The sequence below is a fragment of the Acanthaster planci genome, linkage group LG02 (genome assembly GCF_054643075.1).
Source record: "Acanthaster planci isolate LZ-2023a linkage group LG02, COTS_SCS, whole genome shotgun sequence".
Taxonomy (NCBI): domain Eukaryota; kingdom Metazoa; phylum Echinodermata; class Asteroidea; order Valvatida; family Acanthasteridae; genus Acanthaster; species Acanthaster planci.
This window is the reverse complement of record NC_141778.1, coordinates 4,174,020-4,194,534: the sequence shown is the minus strand read 5'-3', so window position 1 is coordinate 4,194,534 and position 20,515 is coordinate 4,174,020. Positions and strand designations below refer to the sequence as shown.

Genomic DNA, 20,515 nt, shown 5'->3' with positions numbered 1-20,515 from the left:
AGAAAAGCAACTATCCTCGGAATAGCATTGGCCAGTCATCTCTGAATACATCAGCAAGAAAGTCAGTTCAAATTCCTGATGACAAATCCTTGTTGAAGATCAGCGTGTCACTGAGCTAAAAGAAAAGGAGAGTTAAAAGAAGTTTTGAAGTTGTGACTTCAAAACAAGGAAAGGAATTTTCAGCTATACGGGAGATATGGCCAGGCTAAGCCACAGATTTAAGATAAAGTCTTGAACAGTTTGAAACAAAGTTGAGACTGAGGAGATCAGAAAAGCAATTTTTGGGGCTTCAGCCAATTCTACATTGGGTATGGAGAACATCTTCAAGTTGGCGATGAATATATGTAGTAGAATCATTGTCAGACATAGCGGTGAAAAACCAAAATGAATTTTCAAATGTTTCAATACAGGTGATTCACAACACATTGCACCATCAGTTTGCTGCAGACAGGCCACTGTCAAACTTATTGTCAACACTCTGCCCCGATTAAGCATATTCTGGTACTTAGCTTGGGGATATTTGATTGATTTGAGTTGTTCCCTACACCACACAAAACGACCATCTTGACTACCTTACGCCCATTCACAATAAGCAATTTCGAATTTTCAACCAATATAAACGTACAATTTGAAAAATTGAAGGTTCCCATGCACAGCACAGTTCATGAATGAGATTTTGGCAACTAAATACCCCTTAATGTATTATGAAAATAAGGCCTCTCCATGAAAACCTCTTGGTGGCGCACTGCATCATGAATCGCTCATATTTTCGATGATAAATGTTTCACTTTTTGTTGTAAACAGAATATCCGTAAAAACAATTCCACTGAATTTGTCATATCAGTCAACTCATTAAGGTTATAACAGTCAAGAATACTAACGTAACCCTCCAGATCCATCATCCAGTGGATCTCAAACAGGAAAGTTGGCCTTAGATTCCACGGCTAACAGGGTAGGGAGTATGTTCATGCCAGATTGAACAGTATCAGATCAGACTTCAAACTGATAAGTGGAAATCCTGAAAAACAAAATTTAATGATATGTATCATGAAGCATCACAGTAATTTCAATCAATTTAAAGTGGCCAAAAAGAGCTTAATTGTGATTTATAGGTTGCATAGAGAGGTAATGAAAACGTGTTTGCAGTTGTACGGGTTAGAAAGAGTTCCTTATACGAACGCCACTTGAGACCCTGTGCATATATCATGCAATATCTATTTCTACTTCCATGGTATGTGGGACTGGTCAGAAAATTTTTATCTGTTTTCGAAGTAAACGACTTGGTTTTATTCCTTCTAAATTGAACTTTTCTCGACATGTTTTTGCTTTCTGACGGCTGATAGGTAACTATGTAGGAAATTATCACTGGCGTCTGTTTATCCCGGAAAACTGTTGTGTTGGCGCTATAACACATGCCTGGCCCACATGCGCTGGACACGGTATTGACTAGGACCATCGGCGAGGCCGATCAAGTTCCCAATGCCAGATCTATAAAGCACGACTTTATCTCTTTAAATATCTCTTTTTATTTTAGTCTTTTGGCGATATATTTTGTAAATGGGCTTTAATATCTTCATCGCACTGGAACTTCAGACTAAATGTGGAGTAATGCAAATTATCACAACATTATCCATTGCACCGAATAGTACTGACCTATAAAGTTTCAGTCATCCTCCTGGCCGTGCGCCATCCTATAATGCTACGGTCTTGGTCTAAGACGTCAGTGATATACCCTTATACATGTGTACGTATCGACCATTAGCTTCTTGAACAAAGACTAATATTCTGCCTGCGCTTGCTCAAGCCTGACTTGGGCTGTGGAAGTACGTCATTTTCTGTTTGGGGGCCAAGTTTTCCCTGTCGCTCTTATATTTGTGACCCAGCACATCGAAATCAGGAATAAGTCTCAAATTGACTTTTTGAGATATGTTCGCATAGTCAGAAAGAGAATTTCACAAGCTTTCAAATGGTATATATTACACGTATGTTGATGGTAACCTTTCATACATACACTTCCAAAATATACAGAAACCACCACATTGATTTTTTCAACATTTACCAATATCACCACTTTGCTTGGCCATTATGTAAAACGGCCACAGCGACTTAGGCTATTCCTGATAACAATGTACCGGGTCAAATTTGGTGTATGATTTTGTAAGTTTAGAAAACATTCTTCGATTTCCAAGAGTGATTAAGTACCGTAATGCGAATTACTTACTAAGCAATTACAACAATTTGATGTAAATTTAATGACTAGTGTATATCCAATCACTGCAGGTCAGGTATGATAAACATGGGAAGAGAACTATATCACACGACGGACCTGAAATGTAGAAAATGACCTATACAGCAAATCACATGAGAAATAGGAAAAATGGCCCAGTAAAACTTGCTGAGAAGGTGAACTTCTCTCTTCGCAGTTTAGGCCACAGCATAGTCATAACAGATAAAGTGGCTCAGATGCAGTGACACGCAAAACACAAAGGTCTTAACATCTTCCATGAAAGAGAATTTTCAAAAATATATTTCCAATCACTTTCACGTACGACAAAAATTCTGGCAGTAATTATACACCACAAAAATATTTATGATTATGATAGATTAACTTATAATGACAGAAAACACATTGTTAGCTAGACACTACACGTTGGATCGGTGTTCTCATCACCATCCTTTTTATCTACTGTAACGTAACGACAGAAAAAGGTCAGGGTGCATACCTGTCCCATCTTTATTCCGAGTAATGGTTTTTTGATGTCTTTAGAATTAAAACTATTAATGTTATTAATAACAAGTGAGCCTCATTCTGGAATACTGACTATTTCTTCCTCTTTAAACTTGAAAATATACATTAAAGCTATTATAAAAATTGTGTCAAATACTGATGACTTATGGCTAGGAATAACATCTCAAATGCATGATGGACCAATACTCTTAACTTTAATATCAGTTGTAGTCAAGAATATACAAATATAGATGTACAACATATTTCTACTGACTATTTACACTTCGATTAAATACAACACTGATGATCAAAATAGGATAATTAACGTTTTTTCACGATGACGTCCATGATGATATTGTGACATGATATTCTAATAATATTTATGTCATTGTAGCTTAACTCAGCTTGAACCTGCAAGCTGTCACAGGGTCGTTTGTCCGAGTTGACCATCGCAAGGAAACTGAATACATGTACACTGTATACTGTTCATTACCAATGGCCATTCATGCAATAAAACGAGATAGTGTCCGGTTATAGTGCCCAACTCCCCCTCAATCCCCATAACATAATCAAGAGAATCTTTTCTTAAAACAACTTCTTTTTATACAAAGCAAACCAATCAAATATGACCAGTTTATAAGTAAACTGAAGAACTTTACCATTTTGGCCATGTACGAAATGTTTATGAATTTATAAGTTAATGAAAATCTCAAACGACCACATGTCGAAAATGGAAATCTCAGAAATTTCATCCATTTGCTATTGAAACTTAATGCCTTTCCATCAAAGCTGGGAGACTTTACTTCTTCCCTGGTATTAATGTTGGTCATTTTCGGCACAGGTGGTGCCGCTGGTGAATTAATCTGATTTCGAGCCTCGTGTCTCATTCTGTTAACTTGGATGCAAAAATGCCCTAGTTCCTCCATGCCTTTTTCGTCATGAACAAAGAAGAAAATGAAAATACTTTACCCAGGGTCCACTTGACCCCAATGCCTTACAAGTACGACAGACTTGACGGCGTTAACCATTCCGGTGGGGGAAAACGCCATGGAAGGATAGCTATCCTTCAAAACAGGAGTTTATACAATCAATTAATTTGTTTTAATACAAACCTTCGAAATGCACCTCTGTGTTTCAATTAATCTCATTTAAAGTTTTGTTTCACTATTTCAAAGGTCATTTTACTGCTTTTTTGTTTTTATGCGAATGTTTGTGTACAAAAACTCCTGCATTTTTGTAGATTTTGCTGAACTCAGTTTTCTCTTCTTTACTGATCCATTGCTGTTTATGTGCATAGCCATAGGCAAGCAATCCTTTCTCAAATATGTTTTCATGAAGTAAAGTCTGGGTTCTCAATTTGAACAGAAAAGCCTTTGCAATAAACTATGTCTTCCCTACATGACTTCACATGCAGCAACAGTGCCCTCAGTTGTCCAGGAACGCATGGATAATTTAATTGTTTAAAAAAGTGCACTTTTCAATGCATTTAACCAAATAGGAATGTAACAGAGTTTTCATACATTGAAGAAGAGTACAGAGTTGAAGAAACCTTGAAAAACTTCTTTATAAGAAAAATTCATTGCAGCTACACTTTAACGTACATGTACATGTGTATGTTGCATGCAAAGCAGAATTAGAGTCAAAAAGATCGGAACATGTTTTCCGAGAAATGTAATGCTGTTTGAAAAATCGAATTTTTTTTGTAATGTAATGTTTTTTAAAACAGACCGTACTTTGAATTTTTGAATTCATTTGCCAAAACCGAATGGAATCTTTCGTAACTAAAATATCTTTTTGGATGAAATTTTACAGACTCAATACATTTTTAAGATTCGAATGAAATTTTTTTGACCCAACATTTTTTTGAGATTCGAATAAAATTTTGTCGACCTGACATGTTTTTAAGATACGAATAAAATTTGTTGGACCTAATATGTTTTTAAGATTCGAGCAAATTTTTTTCAGACCGAACATGTTTTGAAGATTTGAATGAAATCCGAATGAAATTTGACAGGCCTAACGTTTTCCAGATTCGAATGCATTTTCCCCGACAATAAACAGCCGAAGGTTTCGAGTTCCGCACCAGCATTTCATCCGAATTCAGAAAGCATCCGAATTTCGAAAGCATTCGATCTTTTTGACGGTGTTTGGCCCGATGGTACCCGAAGTTCCGAATCTTTTTCGACGATTTGGCTGTGTTCGGTAGGCGCATGCGCAGTCAAGGAAAGGGGACGTGATCGGGAAAAGGGGGATGCACGCCTTCCCAAGGTGGTGCTGCAAGGGACATGCCCCCAAAACAGTTAAGTGTACGGTGATCTCTCCAAGCACCTTTGGGCTACTCAACAAAGAATAGGAACTTCACCAAGACATTAATGATGTTAGATTTGAACCCCCAATTTATCCCCACGCCCTTCTACAAGCGGGAAATCACCCCCCATCAAGCTGAAAACCATTTAATATGGTGTGAATATAGAACTTAAAATGTCAAGCAAAAATCTCAGTGTAATTGATGAGAACCACCACGGCCACCAAGACTAGAATCAACACGATAAGTAGAAACAAGGAGATGATAATGAGATGTCGGCGCATGTGACCGGCTGAGTTGATCCCAGACTCCACGGCTTTTTTCTTCCGCTTGGTGGATCCACTGCTGCTACCACCACCTGATCCGGTCTCCGAGCCGTGTTCCAGTTTGGCAGGAACCGGGATGCCGACCGGTGCTGTCGAGGCCGTGCTCGCTTCGCCAGTATTGCCGGTTTCAACGGCGAAAGGGTCGCGTTTGACATTCTTGATCAACCGGATTCCACCGTCATCGTCGGTACAGTTCGCATCTTCGGTAACCGTCGGGATTTCGGCGCCTATCTCGATCCCAGCTTCGGAATTGATTCGTACGTCGATGACAACTTGAGCTTCATCATCTGGCTCCGGGGACGAGGCCTGAAGTGACTCCTCCAAACTGATTGGTTGTGCGTTCAAAATTTCGGGCGGTGGCTCTTCTACATCTTCCAAATCCACACAGACATTGGTCTCTTCCTCTTTAAAATTCGGCTCGTAAACGCCCTCTTCAGGAGTCTCGTCGTGACAGGGTGCCGTTTCATCACTTAATATGTTCAGGACAGTACTTGCACTATGTACAGTTTTGACGGGACTATCTGGTGGGGTCTCAAACACGTTCCGCGAGCCCGTGACTTCGGGTACGGGCGGCGGCAGCAAGTCCTCCGGCGCTTTGTCGCGTTGAGTCCGCGGGACCGTCCCGCCGAACAGGCTGGCCAGATCTCGCACGGTGGATTTGGGCAGATTGGTCTTCTTTGCGAGTTCCGAGTACAGGCCGTTTCCCGAGGTGCCGTTTCTTGGTCCACCTGGGACCGGGGGAGGGCTACTGGGTTGCTGGTACTTCTTGACATCTTGTTTGTCCACTTTTTGCTGTCTCTCGTCTTCAATTTCATTTCGAAGCGCGACTGGGTCGGCATAGACGTGCTCCTTATAATTATAGGTGTCTCCTGGATTTTGTTTGTCCCTCATCTGAAAATGGGATACAAAAACATAAAATCAGTTGAGATTTACTCCTTTGTCCAGTTTGTCACTAGCATAACCTTGCTATTTGAAGAATATTATCCTTTCTGGAGTATGTAAAGCAGTAAATTCCATTCGTTCCATTGCACAGGAAATGGATTGATCGAAGTTCTATTCATCAGCTGCACGGTAACATTGCTATAACGATGGAGGGGCTTCTTTACATTTTTTTAATTGTTTGAGATGCTGTATCCGTAAAAAACAGTGGATGCTTCACATTGTGCAGTGGAAAGGATATGATTTTTGTCAAAGGGCAGATCGCTGAAAGGGAACAATAGGCCTACTGACAGCCCGAGCTTCCACTTGCTTCATTTGAATTGAAACTTGCCTCAGTGAATACTAAAATTATACTCAGTTTATGTCACTTTTCACCTTATTACATGTAATTTGATTTCAAAGGAGACGATGACAGCCCTGTGCGCTGAAACATGCTTCTACGAGCTACAGACACCGTCAATTGACCTTTTATGATCATAATGATGGACAATATTTCCTTGTACGTTTTGGTGGGAGAAGACACCCAAAGAAACTGCATGGAAGGCCAACTTACAGAAAAAGACTCGTGATTATCCGGCCCATTGAGAACCAAATCAGGGTCCATGCATATTTTGATAGAATGTCTTTTTTGTTTTTCTTTATCGCCCTATGAACATCAAGGTTAGAATACCTCGTAGGCATATTTGGTCAGATTTTTCACTGAGCCATGCAACTGGAAACTCACAGTTTCCGAAATTTCAACCTCTAGACCCTGCCCCGTCACCACTTTGTGTCAAAGCGGGAGGTTTCCGGTTAATTATGAACAGAAGCTGTCATCCAGCCAGTATGCCCGAAGATTTGTCACAATGATGCCACAGCAGGAGAACGGGGTAGCTTTGTGGGGAGCAAAAATCCCGCAGGTTGCGAATTCCACAGTTATTGTTCAATAGAATAGGACCAGCCAACCAAAAACATAATAGCTGTTATGGCCAATTCAAATTTGGACAAAGCGGGCCCGGTGAGGTATGGCCTGGTGCCATTGAAAGTTTGACTTAAGAGAAACCGCAGCGGACCTGCCCACGAGAGGTGGAATGGAATAACGGCGTTTTGGTTCTTTTAGATTTAAATACATATTTTCAAGCCCTAAAACGAAGGAACTGTTTAAAAAGGCTAAAAAGTTGGAAATAATTTACAATGCCAATTTCTACAAACTGTAAAAATTCTTTCTGTTCGCAACGTCCATCTGCATTCTGTTGCACCGATTAGAGTGTTATACCTTACATTTTATTTATTGTATAGTTGTACATGTATTCAACCTTCATGCTTTGTGGGTGATGATATGTACGCGCATAATAAATCACAAACTTCCTGAAACCTAAAGTAAGGGAAATTCGAAAGTGCCAACCAAGTGACATCCTTAGTCTTTTATTCCAGAATGACGCAAACTTGGCACAGGCTATGGGCCTAGAGCTTGACCGAGAGTGGACGAAATTTTCTCAGCAACGGAGGCTCCCTTGGTCGGAACTGCACTTCGCTGGTTCACGAACGACTTTGAAATGAACGCGTTCGGTGGCATTGCAACCGATAAAAAAGAACACTCGTGACCAATGAAGCTCTTTTCAACCGATGAGGGGGTGCTTTTGCTCGAGGCGGATTATGTGATTATGCTTCATGCGTCAAGTTACAGACATGGATACCGACACATGGGATGCATATCGACATCATGACAGAAGGATGACGAGATCAAGTTGATAAAAGAGCGAAAACTCACTTTCAAAAAAGAGTGAGTCATATTTATTAACCACTCAAAAAGAGTGAAAACCACTCCAAAAGAGTGAAGTTCCCACTCTGTCAAGTAGCCCATAAAAAGGACAACTCGAAAAAGAGTTGTCCTTTATATGGCTCCTCTTTCAGAGTGATTTTCGTTCCTTTAGGTGTGTTTTTTTTACTCTTTTGGAGTGGATTTACGAGGGACTCGCTTTTTTGAGAGTGAGTTTTTCACTCTTCTGCTTTTAGAGAGGATTTATCACTTGCTGTCAAGACATTGTCATCTAAACGTCAACATGACACTTCTGGGATGAAATTATCTACGGATGTCGACAACGTGCCTGGAATAATTACATCGTCATCCCAAGATAAACAACTCAGGATTTTTACAAGTTCTCTCATGCAGAGCTAGCTGCGTACTAAGCTTCAAAGCAAGTGACAGAATGCAATATAAAGTAAACGGATGGTTGGCTGGTCCAGCCTGCACATGTCGTCTGCCTTTGTCCATTACGGCTCTCCGTCAGGGCCGACGAAGGAAAATATAATAACTTTTCGACTGGGACCCACTTTCTTGTGCCGTATTTTATGCCCATTCCGGGCCGACTCCGTGCATTGTCATGTACATATCCACTACCAAACAGAACCGCTAAACATCTTGCCAAACAAACCTATAAAAAGAATTCATAAGTGAAACCGCAGAATTGCCAAAACGAACTTTGGTATTTCGTTTGGCAGGATTGCAACAACCAAACCATGTAAAGTTAACGACCAGGTTCAGGTTCACATCTGTTGCCTTTTAAAAGCAACGCTGCCATAGAGCATAGTTTTCCATGCCCATCGAGTCGAGCCAAATATTTTAACTATCTCATGACTTGCAGTCAAAGTGCACTGGCTTCATTCAAATGAGTTCATCATTATACAGATATAATTGAAACGAAAAATGCTGCAGAGCGAACAACAAATGCATGTTTTCATCAAGTTTTAAGTCGAAATAGTCACGGTGCTCGTGTTATACTTGAAAAAAGTTCAACAATAATGTTCGATATCTGTATTCATTTGGAGATGAACCACTGTGACAGTGTATTTACAGAACTTCGGTGTCACTGTTTTCCGCTATTTTCTTTGTAAGTAAACCTTAACCCTAACAGTCCTCAGTCCTCCAACAGGTGAAGGATTGAGGAGTGTTAGGGTTAATCGCTATGAAGCAGTAATCCAGAATATTTCCCGATAACACCGAAACGTTTTTACTCACAATATATAAGTCAGACGAAATAACCCCATTTTGGCAAAGATGAGGACCAGGGTATGCTACCAACAAGGTCAAAAGATTCAAGTAATTATAAATTCTCGGTAAGGTTGTCTTCCAACTTTTCGCTCACGGAAGTGATGTTGCGGTATTTCAACTATGAGTTTAAAAGCTAGATAGCAACAAATGTATGTAACTGTTGAAAAGATGGACAAGTTACATGCAGTTGCCGAACAAACGCGATCAACATAATGTGAAACAATTTTCTTTTGACACACTTCAGAGCATAGATCACTCTCTTAATGGATGAAACGCATTGTTTTCTGTATACTTTTCTTTGTAATGCATTTGATACGTTTCCGGGTGATTTTCAATAAAGTAAGAGTGCTGTTTATCTAGATGCAACTTTTCAATTGAGTTCAACGTGTATAGGGAGTTGTGAGAATACCGAGTTTGTTTTAAGAAAATGTGAAACATTAATTTGTTAAGCGCAACTTGACTCCCGCGCAAATTTATTGTGTTCCTTCCTGAGTTGGTTATACTACGAATGGTTTTTTTCAAAAGCAAATCAACATTGGATGTAGTAACAATAAATCTAATTAATCAAGACTCCAGATTGCGCTGAACACATTTAAGAATAACAGTTTAAAATGTTTTTTCAACGTAGGCTGTTTCACAACTATTGACCATTGACTATGCAATCATAGCAGTAAATAGGCGTTTGTATGATGCCTTCTTTCCTTAACCATGACTTCTCTGAAACGAGCAAGATGTAGCTTCATCTGGACTCTGCACTATTTCAACCACATATACTGAAGTAAAGTTTAAAAATCTGGTACAGTCCTGTTATGAAAGCAATACAGTCATGCCTTACCTTTAATATGGATTACGATGCAGAGGAAACACTACTTAAAGGAACTGTAACGTTCACATATCTTAAACTTGGTGCAGAGTTCGTCTGATTTGTGTGCAAATAATCTGCGGAGTCGCTCTTCCCTTAGGCTTACAGTGATAACTGTAATAACTCCCAGCACACCCAGCAAAACCGCGGCCTGACTAAACAAGAGCCGTTGACTGTAGGCTCTCAATCCCACACATTAAATGGTACAGGGTCGTTAACGTATGACGTGTCCTAACAATAGAGCCTCGCCGGTAAGAGTTGAATGCACCTTTTGTTGTGAAAAATTTGAATTACAAAGGGCGTCGTCGGTTGACTTCATTTTCAGGGTAAACGGCTGAGACAAGTACAGAGATATAACAACGTGAGATCAAAGTGGGCGATTCCGTCATGGACATATTGACTTCAAAAACTGTATTGGACTACAAAATGACTCAACATGTCAGTCTCTTTCATTACTTCTTGGCTATTTTTTCCTCACGCTGTTCAAACTTGCCTGTCAGAGCAAGCAAACCACAAAAGAATAGTGCATGGCGTTACAAAGACAAACCCATGGCCCATGTGGGGTGTGGCAAGCTTTGGTATTCTCGTTGTAAAAGTTATTGACTAGTGACTTCCTGTGCCGCAGTGGCATACATAACGCTGCTGTGTTATACTGGAATTTCTCTTCTTCGGGGGCAACTTAAATCGGGTCGCATACATTACTGTCAATCACCATCAAATGCAGGCTTCATTTTTTTTATTGCTTTAGGACAAAAATGCACTTCGGTCGACACTGGTTTTGTTCTTTTGCCAAGAGAACCCTTTTGTCATCATTTTGAATAAATTACTGCCTTAACTATTCGTATTTAAGTGCGAAAACTGTCCTGCAGGAACTGGAAATATCAGTGAAACTATCACAGAAATCCCGCAGTTTATTTTTACAGCTCAAAACTGACAGTCACATCCGTAATTATCCTCTCAAAACAATGTTCACTGACCCATTCAACAATCTGTTAAAACTGTCACAATTGTCATCCAAATTGGCACCCAATATGCGGTTCAAAAGGACAAGGTCCCCGTCAATATCATTAACACTGGATTTGTCATCTTGTAAAATTCATCTTTATAAAATGAAATGAACTGATCGCGATCTTCATCCTTGGCTGCTGCACAAACAAGAGTATTTTTACTACAATGACGTAACGATGAGGGCGCTATTTGGTTTGGTTATATCTCAGGTGTATTCTCCGTTTTCACCCTGACACATTTGTACTCACTCGAAGCAAATATCATCTTGGTTTTGTGGCAGCAAAACCAAAGCAGTTCTGTTGGCTTACCTATTTTTAACAGGAATATAAACTTTTTAACTGCTATAAAATGGCGTCCTACCACTGCAGAGACAATGCCATTGCAGCGGATAAAATCCACGGGCGAAAATCCGGGGGGGGGTATATAATCCCCCAACACAATTTTTGAGGTGGGGGATGGGTTATTAAATCCTGCCCACACTTTTTGTGGTGAGCAAAAAATTAAAGTGGATTGTGAAAAAATCTTGCGACTAAAATGCATTCAGTATCACACAAAAGGAAAAACCATTGTAAAAGCCATAAATATGCCAATCAGGATGCATAATACAGATGTACATCAATATCATAAACATGGACCATATAGAGCCATATGGTGTGGCCCATCTGCTCCCCCCGCTTTTCAATTTTTCATTACCAGGCAAGTCAACCCCCCTTTCGCCCCCTCCCCCCCCCATTTCCAGCACAGATTTACTCCACTGGGAGAGACATAACTCTTATAAGTGGCTGTCTACTTTTTTCTTTTCCCACTTTTTGACCCGTTTTTGTGGACACAGGCCCTTGTCCCCATATTTTATTTTAGTCTTTCGGCGATATATTTTGTAAATGGGCTTTAATATCTGAATCGCATTGGAGCTTTAGACTGAATGTGGAGTAATGCAAATTGTCACAACATATCACGTCCAAAATATCGACGTCATGGTGTCATTCCTTCTTTAAACCACATCTTAACTGAACAGCTTCAACAACTGATCATCGAAACAAGAGATTGTGTTCATTTGCCTTTTTCAGTTATTAATCTTATCTGATTAAACTTCGTTCTCCGACGGCAACATTCACTTACGGGTAGGGGGAATGTTCACGGTTGACCTTTGGACAGAAATAAGATGATCCCTCGATGACCAAATATTTACCAAAGATACCGACCCAGCCTTAAACTATAGCTTTTGAGTAAACAACTTACAACTCCCACACAAATTGCGTTCAGGAAGAGACTTGCCCAGGCTAAACTGCCACAATCATGAGTCTTTGATCGAACAAAGATTTTTTTCTGGGGAGAGATTACACAATTGAACTGCCAAACTGCATCGAAGAAGTTAAAAGACAAAAAATAACAGTAAAAAAAATATTGATATTGGCTATTGTTGGTGAGGTTGCAGTGAAATTCTTCTTAATGCGACGAGGCCTTTGTCAAAGTGAGGTGAGTTTTTAATAGTTTTTACTAGGTTCTTTCAACCGAGGGAACCTGAGTCTCCTATACGTCGGGCCGCCATTTTGACAGAACCTTCAAATCCATCGGAATGGAACGAAAAAGTGTGTTCTTTTATCGCACATTTTATTTCTGTCTTGGAATTTAATTAGTACATGCAATAAACCGTGGAAGGGTTATAATGCAAGAGGTTCAAAACAAGAGCCGGTGGCATTTTCAGCCCCATTCTAAATAAATCGCACGTCAAAAGAAGTACTTAAGAGCTACAGACCTAAAAGCAACGTTTTTGCAATGGAAGTCAGTACGAACTATCGACGTCAACTAATCCCATCGGTTGCGGATAGGGAGGGCACCCCCCGACACAAAACAAACATTGCAATTATAATAATAACAACAATAACTAAAGTGGAATGACGTATATGATGTAAATATAATCCATAGCAAATATATAAAACGACACCCTATTAATACTATATTCATAAAGTTAGTGAGTGCATCAGAATTAGTGTAATGCATTGTCTATGTGCCCGATCTACAAGGGACATTCAACAAATCTGACGGGCCTGACCCCCCTTGAAAACTTCCTGGATCCGCCCCTGTTTAATCTGAAATGCCACACTAATTGCTATATTGAAGCAAAGAATTATACACCGTTCTCCCATCATACAAGTGACGTATCCACGCGTTTGGAGTCCATGAAGCTGCGCCAAACGGCGATTGTTTTCCTGAAACGTTCGTCCAATTTTTATATTATTTCGTGTTCATCCGTAAAAGAATCCTTCCCATTGAACGTACCACTAACCATAGGCCTATTGGTATGTTCAATTCCTCAAATAACAAAAGTGGCATATATTCACAGAAAATGAGCCAATAGTCCCCTACAGTGACTTAGCACTTTTCGGGGGGAGGGACACGCCACTGCATACACAGATGAAATCCAACGTTTATTTTAAAAAAAAATTTATTTGGGGTTCACTGAAAATTCATTTATCATTCGGAAGCCCGTTACCTTTATCTACTCTAGACCTGTACGTTCTTAATTATATTCTCTCTGTTCTCCCGTTGATTTTTATCCAGCATACACAGGGAGAATATTATACGTAATCTTATCTCCATGTCGACACTTCGAAACAAAAATAATCTTCGTAAAATGATTAGATTAGAAACATCCAAGTATGAAATATCCTAGTTCTGGTTTCGAAACTTACGAATTTCCTTGGAGAGATTGTGAGTCAGCTTTGGCGGCGTATTATTGTTTTATGTGCATGACAGAATCGATAGACACATCAGCAGATTATGCATCACAGTCAATGACGGAATGTCATAATGAGTCATGTTCAGTTCAGCTTGAGGGCTGTTCCTGATTGGACGGCCATCCGTCGTTGTTTGATTAGCCTTCTGGTGCTTGTCAATTTTTAAACCACCGGTGGTCCTACCTCGGCATAAGAACTTCATGTCTGCAACTTTTCCCAGAGTTAAGTTGCTTGATAATGCCATCACCATCTTTCTGTATCTTGAATGTTTTCTGCCTCCAGCAAGCCCTCTCTCCTTTTGACAAGCCTCCTCTCCTCCGATGGTAATGGTTGACGAGTAATCCCAGTGGTTAAAATTTGGCGAGTCTCTTAAATACCCTGTAGTCAAAACGTAACATGGGAATTTCTCCTACATTTTTCTGTGATTTCATAACAGCGCCGCGCTGCGTGACATCTTTGGCTGTGCAGTGAAGGTACGCACACGTTTGCAGCAAGACTTAGGTTCCACTGCTATTAATTAAAACATTCGGTTCAAAGTCCAATTTGTCGATGAGCTGGCACCCTTTCTAACGCAAACTGCCTCAAACTTACGCGATAAGTCTGAAATAGAGGTACATGTACTCGAAAAAAGTCTCTGCTGACAATGGCGGCCGCTGGAGAACTTTGCACAGAAACTTCTGTCCTAAGATTCAAAATCTCCTTTGTGCTTTTGTATTGTGTGGAGGAAAGATGGATATGAAGTATTTTTTTATGTTGTGTTTTTCATGTAGACTGAGGAAAGGGGACTTATAAGATGGCCTTTTCCAGGAAAAGTTTTTATATGACCTTTAAATTGTGATTTTTTGTGTCTGTTTCAGTTATAAACTTTATTTGAAAACTTTCAAAGTTTGCATCGGAATATGAGAGTTCTGTCATGATGAAGCGTATTTTTTTCACCAGCATCAGGTGTATAACCACTCACCGCAAAAAAAATGTGCTGCTTCACTGTTTCTGCTTTACTTTACTCCCACCTTTTCATCAGGCCAACAGATAGAGTATTACAGGAAAAAATGATGCATGTTTTACTAAAAATGACCATTGACAACGCACATGAACCTGCATACTTCAGTTGATGGAAATACATATGGGCCATGTCCGAAGGCCTTGACTGAGTCTGCGTGGGAAGTGGATCCACCGGTAACATAGGGAGTCAGAGTCGGTTAGCCATCCATGGTACCACTAGCATAGGTACTGGCATAACAATTTGGCATACCTATTTTGTATTTTCATAATTAGTTTACAGACGAATGGACAGACAGTACTTAGAATGAACAACTCAACCGCCCAACATCAGGGACAAAATGGTGCCGTTTCCAAGACACAAGAGGCGAGCCAGGCGGCATGCAACGCCCGCGTTGTCATTCCGTACAAGTGCAGTTTGTCTCCGCAGCTTCGCAAACGGGCAGAAACCGAACTTGGCGAAAACCACCTCGTCCGGAAACTGGCCTTCGAGGCCCTGCGGCACCAGATGAGGACGCGGCCGGACATCCACTTCGCGCAGGACGAGCGCTTCCTGTTGAGATTTCTCCGCGCCAAAAAGTTCGAGGTCGATCGTGCCTTCAAGGCCCTCGTCAAGTATTACGAACTGCACAAGAAACACCCGGACTTTTTTCAGGACTACAAGAAATCCTCCATCAAACACGTGCTCGATGACGGATTCCCAATGGTCCTATCTTCGCCAGATCCAGAGGGACGACCAATAGTAGCACTCAGAACAAGTAAGCATTTACAATTTTATTATATAAGGATAGATTTGCGCCGGGGGAAGATCAATTAAGTAATTGTTCGCGGTACCTGCTGCTACATCTGACTCGAACCAGCCGGCCAGCACCGGCAAGCTCGGTGGTCGAGTGATTTAAGACGTCTGCACTAGTGAGCAGGAGGTCGTGGGTTCGAGTCCAACCCAAGTACGCGTGTGGTTCTTTCACACGCCCCCAGGCTGTGTTATGACTCATGTCGGGCAGGGCAAAAAATTAATAAGAAATTAATAAGAATTATAAATAATTACAATTTTATTGTCATTACATTTTAACAAGTCTGGGACAGATTCAGAAACCGCACTCGGAACATCACGGGCCTTTCCCTATAGGCTCTCAACCTCAGCAACGTATTGAAAGATTTAGATAAATACAAACAAAAGTAAAAAAAGCCAATAGTCTGGACTTGAAACTTGAGAACGCTAACCTCGCTTGGGTGCGCGAGCCATCACAACCCTTGGCATAAATATTATGACTCTACAAGTCTCTAATAAAGTGGTGCAACATGGCTTGAGGATTGAGGTCAGCTTCCCTCGGTATTAAAAGTGAAAAACTATAGTTCCCGAGGCGAAGTTTGTCGACTTCCAGTATCTCGGGTAGCTATTATTCATTAAAACATGGGTTTTTAATATTCCAATGCAGTCAATTGGGACACGAATAACTACGGCGCCGTAGACATTGTTAAGGCTCTCTTCATGGTGATGGAGGACCTGATGGAGGCCGAGGAAGCACAGATCACAGGGATCAACCTCCTGGTGGATCTCGAAGGCATGGGAACGCAGCACGTCATGCAGATGGGTCCCAACCTGGCGAGGAAAGTCACCTCCATATTTCAGGTAAATGTGGCGACAAATTCAGCCCATGAATTGATTATTTATGTCACAGCGCACTTGTACTGACAGAGCAGGTCGAGCCAAATGGCACAGAGGTGAAAGGCTATAAATCATAGCTTCTGTAGCGAGTCAGCTGCTCAGCTACGCAGTTTAGGATCAAGGACGGATCCAGAACCAACTTTTCAGGGGTGCCAAACCTGTTGTCGCGGAGGGGAAAATATTTCGATTTTTTTTCATTTAACCTTTTATGGCTTTTCCGAGGGGTGGAGCTACTTTCGGGGGCTTTTTACACGCCTTTTGGGTTATTATTTAGCACCTGAGGCATGTCCCTGCTGCACGCCCCTGTCTCTGTCGCTGTTGTGACACATCACAACAGCCAAGTAGATTTTGTTCTTTTGGCTTGAAATTCATGAAAAACAAATAATTGCGGTGTCACATCATGGAACCCCCTAGACTTGAACCCGTGCGGAGGTTAACAATTAAGGTAGCCGACCAGAACAGTAACGAACTATAAGGCTAAGAAGAACTATGTTACCACTCGGGCAGCAAAACTTCACTGGATCCCGAATCTTCATCTAAGCCGTTGGCCACTAAAACCGATATACAATGAGTCAAACTGATGGGAATCAGGAAGACCCAAAACACACAGAGACGGCAAAATTATGGTGGTCATTGGGTAGGGGCTTAAGGCCAAAAAAGGACTCCGGTTTTTGGTAATGGGCTTGGTCCAAAAGTGGTGCGGGCGGACGCGGTTTTTTTTTTCCTCGGTGATGTACATGCACATATACATGTACTTTAGAGTGCATGGCCTTGTTACTATGAGAAGTGTGAATTAACAACTTTTAATCAATAAAAAGACCATAAAATATGACAAGAAGCAATAGCGTCAGTCATCTCACTCAAAAAAGAGGCTTCTATTCTTGGCAAGATTGAGCTTGTTAAAATACAGTAGCACAACCACTATGGAAAAATTAAATGTCAAAAATAAATGTTCAGCTCCAGTCTCCGGTTTTAAATGAAATTCGTATGAGGTAGCAGTATGTGACATTCTTTGCACTTTTTTCTGCCTTAGCTTAGAGGAAACAAATTGCACGTCAAATGTGAAAAAATAGATGAAAACAGTTCAGCTCCAGAGTCAAAATGAAAATAAAATTCTCATGAGGTAAATGATATACTGTGCACATTGTTTTCTGTTTTAGCTTATAAGAAACAAGTTGCACATAAAATATTGGTGAAAAACATTCAGCCCAGAAATTAAAATCTCCTGTCACTCAAATCTACTTATGTCCTTGGCAAGTGACGATGCATGAGTTGTTACATGTAAGTTGTTATCATAACGCGATGTCCATCGCCACTGCATGCGTATTACCGCCACTGCCTCAACGACACTGAAATAGACCCTCACAGTTTGTTGCTTAAAAAGCGTTTTAAATTTGTATACATAAGCAGGACGTAAGACCACTTCTTTTGTCTGGTTCGCAGACGTGGGCCCGGGCCCGAATCAATTGGCTACGGCGAATATTTGGTAGCATCCACGGCCAGTTCCCATAGAATCATGCGTTATATCAAGCCGCAGCCAACTGATTCGGACACGGCCCGAAGTTCCTGTGAAGATACAGGAATGACGTCATCTGATAAGAGTGCCCGACTGAAATGTACGGATTCCTTCACCGTACATATTACTCAACCCTACCCATCAAAAACACTTCAAAAAATTACGCGGTAGCAGAATTTCTGCCGGTCAAGTAAGTTTGACGGCTTTTGGAAATCGTTTTATGCAAAATAAATGCAAAATAAAATAATCGTTTAGCGTACAAGAACGTGGCGCTTAGCCTACCAACTTGACCATCTGACTGAAAGTAATGGATGAAAAGAGATATCAAAAATCTGCTTGCGATTTCCCACTCCACAGAATTGTGTTCCTGTTCGACTGACTGGCATCCATTTCGTGAACGAGCCTGTGGTATTCGACGCTGCATTTACGATTCTGAAGGCATTCATGGCAGACAAAATGAAACAAAGGGTAAGTAATTATCATTGTCACCTTGGGTCCCTCCTGCTGTAATAATCATTATTATTAGAAGATTACCAACACATTTCCATTTTAAAGGCTTATAAGTAAGCTGTCACCTCGTTTCCCTTTCCCAGCAATGCTTCTCTTCATTCCTTTAAACACATTCAAAGGAAAAACGTATTGAAAATTGTTTTGGCCCTATTCCGCTGAGCTTTTGTGTTTTATGTGGTAATTAGTGCAACCATAATGGATACCAACACATCTAGAACTCATCAAACAGTAAGATCCAAGGTCGACTCAGCAAAAGAAATCAAACTAGTATACTTCCCAGACAACACAGTGGTGGTAAGTTGGCGTGCGTGACAGCAGTGGACCTTTATTGTTCACGCTTACCCAAATTGATATTTCTTCGAGCCGAGTTCTAAACGCAATTGTTTTTTTTAAAGGGAAATGCTTCCATCGGAAATGTCATTCGAGCTTTTCCAGTACGTTTCAAAGGTATTTACAATACAACAGGTCATGTCAAACAGACCTGGCAAATTGCAGAGCTGGTACACCCCCCCCCACACACCATTTATTTTCATTTCTCAAACTCGTAAGCAGCTTACCTTTGGCCTCTGCCCTCTGTCCCAAGGTCAAGGTACATGGCAGGGACTTCGGCAGTCTTCACCAGCACTTCCCGGCGTCGATTCTCCCAAGCGACTGGGGAGGTAGCCTGGGACGCTACTCGAACGCCGACTGGAGAGACAGGTTTCTCGCCCAGGACCGAGACTTTGCGCCTGCTGCCGACGAGGGAATTCTCCAGCATGCCAAGAAGTCCAAAGGTCACTCAAAGAAGGACTCGCTAGGCTCGTCCAAGAAACTCTTCAAAAAGGACTCGGGCAAAGGCACAGCTTGATACAGCTATAATCAGCCACAAAATGATGCTTAAATTTTGCTTAATATGCACGAATGTATGCTTCTATTCATGGGATAACAAATATAACATCAACTCTTTAACATAGGTGTGCATATCAGGGTGCGGGGTCCTGGTCTAGTATGAACCGTGAAGGTACTTTGACAAGAATAAAATCAGTGTAGGTATAAATCAAGCAAGAAAGCTTGAAGGCTGGAAGTGCAGGGGATTTGAGTGACACAAATGTGTCTCGGTAATTGCGAATCCTGAAACATGTACATGTAAAACTGAATAGAACAAAGGACACTCGTTAGAGACTAGTCTGCAAGTAAAATGAGCGGTCCCATATTAAATTAGTACAGCTTAAAAGGAACCAGGAAATAGAAATATTTTTATAAATTTTACTAAAAACCTTTTATATTGCACCTTTGGGTTTCAATTAACCTTATTTTAAATTTTTGTTTTGCCATTTTAACCCAAACTTTGATGCTTTTTTTGTTTTTATGCTAATGCTATTTGAATATTCATGAGCAGAAATATGATGCCATCCAAGGCACTGAATCTCAGTGTTGCACTGATTTGTGCACAGAAAATGTCTAGATTTTTTTACCACTGCTATGGCAGATTTTATTTTCTTTGGCAATTTATTGCAGTGTAAGTATATGGCCATAATCCAGCAAAAATCCTTTTCACAGAAATGTTTCCAGATGGAAAATTTGGGATTCACAATTTGAACATGAAAACATGCATCCTGAACCATGTCTTCCTGGATTTACATCAGAGCAAAAGCGTCCTCACTTGTCCAGAAATGCTTGGTCAATTTTTGATATTTGAAAAAGTGCAACGTTCAGTTCACGAAACTTAAAAAAAATGTCAAACAGTCTTCATACATGGAAGAAGAATATAGAGATACATGAAAACTGATTCTAAGAAAAATTCATTTCCTGGTTCCTTTTTAAAGCATATGTTAACATTATTACCTCCTCATTACAAATCATTGCTGTACATTCTCCACAAAAACACCAGTCTTGCACTTCCAT

General features: G+C 40.6%; 2 protein-coding genes across 3 annotated transcripts; one reads left to right on the top strand and one right to left on the bottom strand.

Annotated features, from left to right (window-relative positions):
- Positions 1-2,491: 2,491 nt before the first annotated feature.
- On the bottom strand, positions 2,492-10,378 carry LOC110975262 (uncharacterized). Its single transcript, XM_022227585.2, has 2 exons — positions 10,165-10,378; positions 2,492-6,250 (listed from the first exon to the last, which is right to left on the bottom strand). The coding sequence occupies exon 2, from the start codon at positions 6,248-6,250 to the stop codon at positions 5,213-5,215; it is 1,038 nt and encodes a 345-aa protein (XP_022083277.2). The 5' UTR covers positions 10,165-10,378; the 3' UTR covers positions 2,492-5,212.
- Positions 10,379-12,479: 2,101 nt separating this feature from the next.
- ttpal (alpha tocopherol transfer protein like) lies at positions 12,480-20,295 on the top strand. Of its 2 annotated transcripts, none has more exons than XM_022227735.2 (5): positions 12,480-12,675; positions 15,213-15,694; positions 16,376-16,569; positions 18,479-18,589; positions 19,215-20,295. In XM_022227735.2, exons 2-5 carry the CDS (start codon positions 15,244-15,246, stop codon positions 19,476-19,478), a joined length of 1,020 nt encoding a protein of 339 aa, XP_022083427.2. In that variant the 5' UTR covers positions 12,480-12,675; positions 15,213-15,243; the 3' UTR covers positions 19,479-20,295. The 2 variants fall into 2 exon arrangements, with proteins under 2 accessions (XP_022083427.2, XP_022083426.2); XM_022227734.2 differs by lacking the exon at positions 12,480-12,675 and adding an exon at positions 14,120-14,260.
- Positions 20,296-20,515: the final 220 nt, after the last annotated feature.

Coding starts and splice junctions, on each gene's coding strand:
- LOC110975262 (XM_022227585.2), bottom strand. CDS start 6,250: ATGAGGGACAAACAAAATCCAGGAGACACCTATAATTATAAGGAGCAC.
- ttpal (XM_022227734.2), top strand. CDS start 14,175: ATGCCATCACCATCTTTCTGTATCTTGAATGTTTTCTGCCTCCAGCAA. Junction 14,261..15,212: donor AAGCCTCCTCTCCTCCGATG/GTAATGGTTGAC, acceptor TTTCATAATTAG/TTTACAGACGAATGGACAGA. Junction 15,695..16,375: donor AATAGTAGCACTCAGAACAA/GTAAGCATTTAC, acceptor ATTCCAATGCAG/TCAATTGGGACACGAATAAC.